We start from the raw sequence: 11,688 nt of genomic DNA on the forward strand, positions 1-11,688 counted from the left end.
CATCTTCCCTAGGCAAGGTGTACCTTACACTTTATAGTTCAGAAAACTCCAAAAATGGTTCTGTTCATAGTAATTTCTCCTTGCGGATATTTGGACCAAAAAAAAAGAAAAAGAAAAAGAAATGAAATCGCACAGTGAGTAGCCAGTCTTCCCAACTCCATTCTCAAGATAGGACGGGGAGGTGAAGAATTCAATGATCAAAACAATGAGCTCTGTAGGAGTTGTGAAGTATGGAATTGTAGGAGTAGGAATGATGGGAAGAGAGCATCTCATAAATCTTGGTCATCTCCAACAACAAGAAGAAGCCATATCTGTTGTCTGTATTGCTGATCCTCACACCCCTAGTCAACAACTTGCCTTGCAAATAGCAAATTCTCAATTCAACTGGTTTCCACAGGTATATGCATAATCAATCCATTAGAATCCATTTCTTAAGTTCAGAAAATTGGTTATGTAATCATCTTAGCTATATCATTTTGATTTTGGTAGGTTTTTTCGGGACACGAAGAATTACTAGACAGTGGACTTTGTGATGTTGTGATTGTGTCTACACCAAACATGACTCATTTTCAAATTCTTATGGATATTATTAAACATCCTAAACCACATCACATACTTGTTGAGAAGCCATTATGTACTAATGTTGCTGATTGCAAAATGGTTAGTTACTTCATTTATCTTTCTGGTGAGATTTCAGAATTTTGTTGAAATTCATATGTATGTGTATATGAAACAAAGGCGTAATTCGTGAATAAAGGTGATCGAGGCGGCTAGAAAGAGGCCAGATTTGTTGGTACAAGTTGGATTAGAGTACAGGTATATGCCTCCTGTAGCTAAGTTGATAGATGTAGTGCAAAGTGGAGCAATTGGACAAGTCAAAATGGTGTCTATTCGGGAACATCGGTTTCCTTTTCTGGTTAAGGTATAAAAACTTTGCTACTTGCTCTTGTTTATGTTTATTTATTTTCAATGGATTTGCCTAGTGTTGAAATAATCTTATTCTTGTAACAGGTGAACGACTGGAATCGATTCAATGAAAATACTGGGGGGACTCTAGTTGAGAAGTGCTGTCACTTTTTTGATCTGATGACGTTGTTTGTTGGTGCAACGCCAGTACGTGTCATGGCTTCTGGAGCTATAGATGTCAATCACAAAGATGAAATTTATGACGGAAAGGTACATATAGTATCTGGTTTAGAATATGCTTACAGGGATCCAGTAAGGAACACTGACACTTACAGTTACTGTAGAGTAGAGGTCACATGTGACTCCTGACCTAAAAACGGATAGCGATTCGTGAATGTAGTACTTTTAAAATCTCTTTTTGTTATAATACGAATTTTCATTGTTCTGTCAGATATTTTGAGACTCTTATGTATGGAATTTCTCACTTTTTTTGCTTGACAACTCTACTCTTGAAACAGGTCCCCGACATTATCGATAATGCATATGTCATTGTTGAATTTGACAATGGTTCTCGAGGCATGCTAGACCTTTGTATGTTTGCTGAAGGGAGTAAGAATGAGCAAGAGATATCTGTTGTTGGTGACATTGGTAAGGTAAGTCACTTGGTTCTCTTTCTATTTTCTTGGTCAATCTTTTCCTAGAAATGTTCCTGAATTCTGTTGCAATAGTCCAGTTTGCACCTCCCTTTTCGTGTTTGAGTTTTAGCTGTGACTACTGCGAGACGCCACCTTGTGTTACAGTGTTGGTTCTTCATTTTCTTCTTATGAGATTTCGTACCATGTGTATATTGGAGGCATTGACTAATAAAGCCAATGAATAAAATCTTCTCATTCAGTGGTTTACTGCTTGTTTACTGCTTTTTAGGATACTCTTCGTAGCTAAGAATTTGAAGGGTCAAAATGCTCAAAGCTATTAAGATGCTGCAGAACTACAACCCAATATCAATGAACTTGCATTTGGATTACTAAGCGTGCAAATGTTTTGAAAATAGAACAACATTTATATCTCAGCAAAAGGCAACCTTGTAGTCCAAAATAAAACAATGGATACAACAAATCGGAAATCGGAAGTCTATCTTTGGTGAGGCCAACACTTTGTAATCCGATATAGGTTTTTGCACGGTTTGATTTTGAGACCTCTGGAAATCTGAAAGCTCTTTAGTGATCAAATTGAAAACAAATGTATTCAGTAGGAAAGACATGCTTGGTTCTAGATTTCTTTTATAAGCAAAACTTTCTGTGGGACCAGTTTTTCTTTTAACAATATTCAGCTTAAGAACCATGCATCATGGTATTTTAAGTTGAAGTGGTTGATGTTATCAAATTTACCCAACTGTCATGAAAACTCTCTTTTGTGCCAATTGCTGTTGAACTTACTTGCCCACTTGCCCTATGTTACTATTTCACCTCTGCTGGCATCTTTCGACTTTCACCTAGCTCGATAGTAGCGTGTTCAAATGTTTTATGTTTCATGAGTACTTTCACAAGCAAGGGCAAGTATGTTCCCAATCCTTGTTATACTGGACTTACAGATGGCAAATTATCTTTTCCGTGCTTCTTCAATAATCTGAATCCTCCTATTTGCTACTCGGTTGACATGGAAATTAGATGCTGTATTATTCTCGTTACATGTATGATAGTCTTAATATAACTGTATATATATTTGTGAAATCGGTTAACTCATTAGAAAAGGTAACAACAGGGTGAAGCCTTCGTTCCAGAGAGTATCGTTCGTGTGGGTACACGAACAAAGGGGAGAGAGGGAGTGGAAACTATGAAAGCCGGGGATAAGCGGATACAGTAAGTTCATGTCCTTATCTATTGAATTTCTTTGAAATGCCAGCCAAAATAACTAGGCATTGTCCTCTAATGAGTCTTCGCCAATGCAAACGTGCTATCTGATTTTTAAGACATTAAGTGTGAAATGTTTTTTGTTAGATAGCTTCAAATTGTAAGACTTCTATATAGGAGATTCTCTTATGTTGCTTTTTCCCATCAGGTATGACGGACTCCATCACGGATCAAGCTATTTGGAACACCTTAACTTGTTATCTGCTGTTAGATCATCTATCATTCATCAGGATCGGCAAGAAGGTGGCGACACTGTCGAACGTGACTGTGCTGCGGTAGTGGGGTTGCAAGATGGGTTACTCTCTGTTGCCATTGGTGTTGCAGCACAGCTCTCAATACAGAAAGGACGTTTTATTACCCTTAAAGAAGTATTGGATGTCTGAGTTTAAAACCAAGGGATTTGTATCCCTCAGTAATTATGTTCCGCAATTGAACACCTGTATTGTAAAATAGAGATGAAAATAATTTGTTGGTAACATCATATTTTGGTATGGCCTCTCTAATGTAACATTCCCAGCATACAATCTAGTCCTTCTCATGCTGCAAATGGTTGCAGCAATGTAAGGTTCACTTCAAACCATCCAAGGCGCTTTGTAATCCTCATTTTGATGGCAAAATCTGAACATTTCCTTGCTGTGAAATGCCGAGCACGGTTTTGCTAACCATTCACAATTTCACTTTTCTCTCAGAATCATGTGGTTCGCTTATAGCTGACTGAAGCATGGGAGAAGAGAGGAGCCATTGTATTATGTGCATCTATCTGTCAATTGAGATTCCAGCCAAGAAAAACAATATCTCATATGCCTCTAGAGTCTAGAAAGGACCATGGTAAATGCCACAACCCCAGAGACCATGTTGTACTTTTGCTCTCCAGAAAAAGAACTTTTGATAAGGAAAGTGCAAAGCAAGGGGTAACACTGTCATATAAGAAAACTATCTTTTAAGATTTTTTTTTCTAAGATAAGATGAGAGAGTTGAGAGAAAAATATAACCACCTGCTCCTCCTAGTGCTGGTAGAGAGTGAGTGAGAAAAAACTCTCTGAGCTGCTCAAAGAGAGTCATGAAAGCCTCTATATTCAGGCCTCAATTCTCATTACCCATACAAACTAATCTTAAAACTCCAACTACTACTACTAAATTTCTTCATCTACTTCCATTTAGAACCAAATCACGTCTTTCAAACTCATGTCCACCACAGAAAACAAATCTTCTTGCAACAAGAAAAGCAACAATAATCAAGAAGCTTCAAAATCCAGCACCTTCAAATTCCACCACCTCAAATGATGAGAATGGGTTATCAAGGGTTGTTATATTGGGTGCAGTAACACTGGGGGTGGCAATGCTAGTTGTTGGGATGGATGATCAGAAAGCTTTGGCTTTGGGTCCAGAGGGACCTCTAATGGAAGAATTTTGGGATAACATGAGAAGGTATAGTTTGTATATTGTAACAGTGAGTACTGGTGTTATTTACACCATATTTACACCAATATTGGAGCTTTTAAAGAATCCTATCACTGCAATACTTATAATAACTATCTTAGGAGGTAGTCTTTTCATTGTATCTCAAGTTATTTCAGCCATGGTTGGTACTTCAGAATTTGTATATGATTATGGGTATTAACTTATAAAAACTATATGCAAAATTTTGATTATTCATGCATATACTTTTTTTTTTTTTTTTAATATCGTATTATTTTGTGCCCGTAACCGAACCGTGTATAAAGACTATGTTCAACATGATTAGCCGAAACTAGACGATTTGAACTTTAAAAGTTTAAGACTCATTTCATGTGCACTAAGACATTAATCTTGAGCCACAATCATGTGATCAAATGAGTCTACTGTTAATTAGAGAATTGAGCAAATGCAAATTATAGCATAGAAATAATTCAATCACAATTGGATCAAAATCGGCATAGTTGGTAAATGTATAAGGTACAATTACTTGGATCGTTCGTGAGTCGGCTGAGTCACAATACAAAAACCGGTTTGTAAACTTAAAGGCATAACTGAGTTTCGGAGTTGACAGAACTTTTTCAATTCACGTACCGGTTTGCAAACTTAAAACTTCTACCGGTTCCCGAGTTCAGAGAAATTTTTCATACCCAAACCTGTTCTAGAAGATATAACTGTATCTCGCATACCGTTCGATCTTTAGCCCGGTTCCCTTACCACAGTTCCAGAATGGTTTGCATGTAAATATGCATACTTATCCGGATCACGACACAAACAGATTTTCCCATGATGTACATATGAATATGCATATCACACCAATCTGAAAGTCGATATATAGCTACTCCGCTATGTGTACAGGTATATGTAATACGGCTTCAGACATATAACAGTTTTCCCAGTTTGTAAGACTGATAACACTGTCTTGTATTCCGAATATAGTAGTTCTACATTTCTCTAAATCAATTCTAAATATTTCTGAATAACATCAGTGACACATATCACTGTTCCAGAATATTTTTTAATGATCGACTTGAATCATGATTTGGTTCCGAACAATAAATTTTTCTCCATCGAAATTTGATCAAGTATGAACAAATGTTCATTAAGCTTAGTCATTATATTTCGAGAAATTCGTAAACTAAATAATTAGTTCTCGACTCGAAATTCTTGTCTATGCAAGCTAGTCTAATTAGTTATGCGACAATCGTCACAAGGATAGAAAAGTGAATATAACGTGAGAAATAGGTGGTTCAGTCTTCACTTACCATTTGTTGATGAAGTTCCAAAATCTTCGGTTGATATTCGCCTTCAAACAGTAGAACGCAAATGATGACTGGTTCTTTTCTCAACTACCTCTATGCTAGACCGAGACTTAACTAATTGTAGACTAGAAATCAAGATATAGTTTTGACAACTAAATTTGACAACAAGTATTATGTTTCTCAATTGTTGTCATACAAAAATATAGTACTATTATCTTCTCTCAAAAGTTCAATTGTATCTCAACTCTGAAGTATTACTATGGTGATATGTTTCCCCTAGTTAATCAATACTTACATCTTTTGTATTATAGGTAGAATTCATTGCTTAAATGACTCACTCCTCTTACATAATGATCCGTAAACCATATGTATGTAGTATGAAACTACTGAATAATTCTGACCCTTTTTGTCAATAAAATTAACAGAGGTACGAAAATCGTGGGATAATGAATACAACAAAAAAATATATCTCAAGTTTTAAGGAAGACGAAGATACTACATAATAACATAGTTAAAATGTAACTCCTCATATCAACTTATTTAGATGATATCGTATAGTAATAAATACTTAGCGCTCATCCTAGAAGATTAAAAAGATACATGCATCTCTTTTAATTCCACAACCATACTCCCCACAAAGATATAACAATTAAGCACAAGCGTTAATGGTTCAAAAATTACGGACTTATAGATAAGTGATGGAACAAAGATATGTATTCTTGATTTTGGAGCTGGCTCAACAAGATCACATACACTGATATCTTTATGAGATTATTATGAGATGTTTCACGCATAATTAACAAAGTTATCATAAATGGTCAAGTCGACTTAAGTAACCTTGTCATCACAAGGGATGAGTTTTTGTGCAAGCCTCATTTTCTCAAGCTAAAATATTGAGGTTGCGCTCATTACTACTATTAAGTAGCGATGGGGTGAGTAGAAAACTCACCTCTTGTATCACTAGGTGACTTAACAAGGTTATTTGTGTATATATGAGACTTACGTTTCCTGGTTTTTCTTATTCTTCTTTGTTTGTATTTCTTGGCATTGAGGTTACAGAACTTTTCTTCAATAACTGACTCATTCTCTGCATGTCCTTCTGAAGTTTAACAATTTTCTTGTTATTCTTCTTGAATTTCCAACATTTTTCTTAAGCATGGTTCTTACTTTCTCAAAAGAAGCAATGCAGAGAGGCTCATCCTTAGAAGATTTAGCTACCTGTTTATCACAACGAATTGTTTCCACCTTACATGAACCGGCAAGGATAAAACAATTGTTAGTGATTGAGTGAACCCAATACCATTAGTGTTACCAAAGAAAATTTTCCCAAACAATATAACTGATATTTTTCCTGAGCTTTCCGAGAGCCTTTGTAGATCACACTTGAGGGTATCAAGCTCATTTTCTTTTACATACATTTTTCTAGTGAAATTTTCCTAAAGTTTTTCCAACTCTAGATTTTTCACATGAAGAGATGATTCGAGTTTTCCAAGGTTTTCTTCAAGCTAAGGTTTTCTCGGTGACTTTCTTCACTTTTATTCAAGAAATATAACATATCATTTTCTGGCTCGGAATCAGAGGTCGAATCAAAATCAACATATATTTCTGCAAAGGGGGCTAAATTTTCTATCTGATTTCCAGAAGTAAGCTCATCAGGGTTTATCAAGTGAAACTATGAGAGCATTATTTCTTTGAAGAAATATTCCGTCTTGAATAATTAAATCATCTTGGGTCTCAGTTCGGGAGAGCCATTTCCCAGATTGTTTGTTCCTCCTTAGGATTTTTTGACTTGTTGTGTGATCATGGATATATTTTCTTCATCGTGGTCAACACAACACTCCTCAGTCCAAGATAAGCTTTCCTTCGAAGAAGTTACGTCTGCTTTGGTTGTGGCTTCAAGTGCAAAAACAGTATCTTTATCCATGATGTGCTCGTGATATAATATCTTCAACTTCCCAATGAGACTATTTATGGAAAGAGTTGTAATGTTATTTCCTTCCATGATGGCATGTTTCTTAGACTCGTATATTTTTGGTAAATATCGGAGAATTTTCATCACAATGTTCTTTTCAGGAATGGTCTTCCGTAACGCATAACATGCATTTACAATTTCAGACACCTTTTGATTAAATTCATCAAATGAATCTTTATCATACATACGAAGATTTTCCCTGTCAGAAGTTAGGTTTTGAATCCTAGCATCTTTTTCTGAGTTATCTCTTTCGAATACAGTTTCTAAGATATCACAAGCATCTTTAGATTTAATGCACAAAGTCACATGGTGCTGAAGATCTTGGCTTATGACGCGAATAATAGCATTTAATCCTTCAGAATTATGCTTTACAACACTTGTCTCGGCTTCACCATATTTTACTAAATCTTTCTCAATAGTGTTTCCGTCTCTAACAATTGTCGGAGGATTGTATCATATAATCACATGTTTCCATGTATGAAAGCCACAGGCTTGTAGAAAGGAACGCATAGCAGTTTTCCACCATATGTAGTTTGTGTCATCAAAGGCTGGAGGTACGTTTATCGAGATTACACTCCTATCCATATAGTCAAATTGCTTCAAATACAGAGGTCTTTCACGTGTTTACATGCTCTGATACCAATTGAAAATGCGGGGGTACCAAAGTACACCGCCAACTTTTTCTTAGGCAACATGTATGGACTAAACTCAAATACAATTCCGAGTGTTATAACTTAATGAGTCTCAATCGGGAATTATATTAAGAGATTATATATCTTTCTCTTACCGTCAATATGTAAACAGAGACAAGTCCATGAACCTGGTTATTCTGTGAGAGTACTTGGACGATTCCAAATATCAATATCCACGATCAATCAAGTCGTATCCAATAATTACGAATGAATTATCTACTTGAATTGATTTACGTACAACCTGAGATATTTCAATTATAAAGATAAAAAATATAATACGGAAAAGAAATAACGCAGACACCAGAAAATAACACATACACCAGAAATTTTGTTAACGAGGAAACCACAAATGCAAAAAACCTCGGGATCTAGTACGTATTTGAACACCAGACTTTATTAAGACGCTATATACACTATCCTACTATCAATACTTCGGACTGGGATGTAATTGAGACCGAATCTAGCGTCACAACGATTCAGTTAAAGTCGCGCTCCTCACGCCTCCTGAATCCCGCAAGACTCCACGCAATCGATTCCCTTACACTCTAAGAGTTGGTCCAACTTAATTGAAGACTTTAAACTAATATGCATCCCACAGAGAAGCCTATATGTGATTTCCGTTCTCATCAAAGATCAAGGTGAGGTAGGAAATCGATTGCGATAGACAAAGTCTAACAAACCTCAAAATCCGGTCTTATGACTCCTGAAAACCAGCCTAGATTATTACCACCCTCACAAATAGATACTTGTGGAATCACAAAGTCTAATACGAAGAAACTTTGTGCTTTCTATCTATCTTGTTTGTTGGATCTAAAGTTTCAACAATCAAAGAAAGATCAAGATACACGAACTATCAAGATAAAGATAGTTGGACCTGACTTCACGAATACCTAGGTAAAGTATTTTTAGATGCTAAACCTAAAAACGTTTAAAGGAGAGGACGACTTTAGTATACAACTAGACACACAAGAATAGTTTCAGATATTCAAGGATCCCAGTTGTTTGAGGTTCTCCTTATATATACTTTCAAGGTCAAGGTCGCTTTAGATTTAAGCTAAGATAGCTTTGAAATCAAGCAATCAATAATTACCGTTAGATGAAAATCTTGACTTGAGATTAATATAACAGAATATACACTCTGGTCAGGATGAACCGTAACCGAACCTTGTACAATGACTTGTTCATGAAAGGTTAGCCGAAACTAGACGATCGAACGACAAGTTTAACCATTTTCATATAACACTTTAAAACTTTAATCTTGAGTCACAAATGTGATCAAATATATCTAGATGATTATGGTCTTAGTGGATTAAAGACGCAAATTCCTTGGGAAGAATATATTTTCCTCAACAAGTCGGTTTTGAGACTCTCATGTTTGAATATGATATCTAGGTACGAAGTAATTAATAAAAGGTGATTCCAATCAATAGATCTTTTTTGAAATCAACATTCATTGGTTTTCCACAAGACACTTGTTAAGTTTTTCTTTATCAGTTAGGTAACTTATTCTGATTTGATCAAGCGATGATTTTATTCCTTTGATTTCAGATTCAAGAGACTGAATTCTTTTTTCTTGACAAAGAAATTCTTGTTGAAGAACATTAAAGGTGAACTCTTCTTGTATATCTAAAGTTGGATTTATTTCAGAATCGTTTTTAGAGAGTTGTTCAAATGCCGATTATCTCATAGAAATAATTTTGATGTATCTGAAAATATTATATAGTGTAAGTACGTCTAATGTATACATGTTTGTGAGTATTTTTGTCATGGTACGTGTACCGGTATGTATACTCTTAAGACTAAAAAGGGTTCAGGAATCCACATATCTTTTCCGGTTTGCATACTAGGTATGCATACCTTTTCAGTTTGGAAACCAATAGATCTTTTCCGCTTTGCATACTAGGTATGCATACCTTCATGGTTCATGAGTCAACACACTTTTTATGGTATGGATACCGGGTATGTGTTCAAAAAGTTGTTACCGAACTGTAGTTACTCTAGTACGTTTACTGAGGCATATACTGCGGCTCTGAACTTATAACAACTCTCTTAGTATGTAAACTAATATGCATACTTCCGCGTATCCATATTTACAGTAGTTTTATATCTCTCTCTAATAATCGACTTGAAACATTCCCGAATAACATCAATGACACATATCATTGTTCCAGGTCTTTCAAATGATTAAATGTTGAATCATAATTTAGGTTATAAATAATAAATTTTTCTTAAGAAAATTCATCAAGTATGAACAAATGTTAGCATATATCGAGAACGATTAACAAGATAAACTTGACTCAAAATTTATATTATGCATGTAGTGTCTAATTTAGTCATGTGATATTGTCTCATATATAAAAAGGTGAAAACTTTTGCTGATGAAGTTCTCCAAAAGCTTCGGTTGGTCTTCGCCTTCAAACGGTAGAACCCAGTGATGTCTGGTACTCAACTACACACTTCTATCTTGATCCGAGACTTGACTAAATGTAGACTAGAAATCAAGATATAGTTTTGATCAACTAAATTAGACAATAATCTTGAGATAGAAGCACTTGTGAGTTCTACCGAGCAATGCTCTAACAGGGGTAAGTCATAATCTAACCATAATCTATTTTCTACATTCCCAAGATGTAAATTACTGTTGGATTAATAGTTCAGTTCAGTTTTAGGTTAAATGGTTTGTTTTCTCAGTTTTATCCATACCATGTGCAACCCTATTAAAAACACTGGTACTTTGTTACTTTTACCAAACGACACCAGAAATCGAAGCTCTAATAACCTATAACTTAGGAGTCTGACCCTGCCCAACTAGCTAATACCCATTAGTTAATACGATTTTTTTTGGAAAGTGGACGGTTATCTATATTGTTCCTTACCATGCTCTCCTTTTGAGAAGCTCAATTAGCGTTGTTAGAGAAAATGCTTAGTAGTATGAGAAATAGGATTGTAATAATACCCCATCTCTCATATCTATCTTTGAAGTCCTATCTCTGTCAGTGATGTTGGAGGAACCAGTAGTTGAGTGGATTATTTCGGTGGTGTAGGTAAAGGCAGAAGATAAGTGCATTTGTAGAGGATTTGGTGCTATTGCAATAATTGGGAAAATGCCCTATACTACAATGCCCCATTGGGAAAATTCCCTGTCAAATAAAAGTTATGGGAAAATTCCCCACCGTTACACTTTCCATCCATCCTAGTTAACAGGTCAAACTTTGCACACATGCAGGATTGCATGTGCGAAAAGAAAAACGTGTTCTACTAATCGAACGGCTACTGGTATGCCATGTGATCTGTTTAGTGTTGATGAATAATATGAAAAAGAAATCATCTTCTTCTTCGTTCTTTTAAACCCTTGAGTAGAAAACTAAACCCTAATGTTCCAAATTTTATGACCCTAAAAACCATTTAAAAACTTGATTATATGGTTTTACAGAAAACCCCCAAATCTTGTGAACCCTAAAAATCAAATTTCATCAATTGAACCAAAATCA

General features: G+C 35.5%; 2 protein-coding genes across 2 annotated transcripts; both read left to right on the forward strand.

Moving 5' to 3' along the window:
• The first annotated feature begins 69 nt into the window (after window positions 1–69).
• Window positions 70–3,307, forward strand: LOC113284277 (inositol 2-dehydrogenase/D-chiro-inositol 3-dehydrogenase-like). The gene is made up of 7 exons (XM_026533698.1): window positions 70–397; window positions 490–660; window positions 758–922; window positions 1,012–1,176; window positions 1,425–1,559; window positions 2,668–2,765; window positions 2,965–3,307. Exons 1-7 carry the CDS (start codon window positions 194–196, stop codon window positions 3,197–3,199), a joined length of 1,173 nt encoding a protein of 390 aa, XP_026389483.1. The 5' UTR covers window positions 70–193; the 3' UTR covers window positions 3,200–3,307.
• Window positions 3,308–3,792: 485 nt separating this feature from the next.
• Window positions 3,793–4,476, forward strand: LOC113278456. Its single transcript, XM_026527287.1, has one exon. It carries the CDS (start codon window positions 3,877–3,879, stop codon window positions 4,435–4,437), a length of 561 nt encoding a protein of 186 aa, XP_026383072.1. The 5' UTR covers window positions 3,793–3,876; the 3' UTR covers window positions 4,438–4,476.
• Window positions 4,477–11,688: the final 7,212 nt, after the last annotated feature.

This window comes from Papaver somniferum, chromosome 5, assembly GCF_003573695.1.
Source record: "Papaver somniferum cultivar HN1 chromosome 5, ASM357369v1, whole genome shotgun sequence".
Taxonomy (NCBI): Eukaryota; Viridiplantae; Streptophyta; class Magnoliopsida; order Ranunculales; family Papaveraceae; genus Papaver; species Papaver somniferum.

What these genes read in the sequence shown, in the direction of transcription:
- LOC113284277 (XM_026533698.1), top strand. Translation starts at nt 194, where the DNA reads ATGATCAAAACAATGAGCTCTGTAGGAGTTGTGAAGTATGGAATTGTA. An exon ending in ATGAAATTTATGACGGAAAG is followed by an intron (nt 1,177 to 1,424) that starts GTACATATAGTA and finishes CTCTTGAAACAG; the next exon opens with GTCCCCGACATTATCGATAA. An exon ending in TTGTTGGTGACATTGGTAAG is followed by an intron (nt 1,560 to 2,667) that starts GTAAGTCACTTG and finishes AGGTAACAACAG; the next exon opens with GGTGAAGCCTTCGTTCCAGA.
- LOC113278456 (XM_026527287.1), top strand. Translation starts at nt 3,877, where the DNA reads ATGAAAGCCTCTATATTCAGGCCTCAATTCTCATTACCCATACAAACT.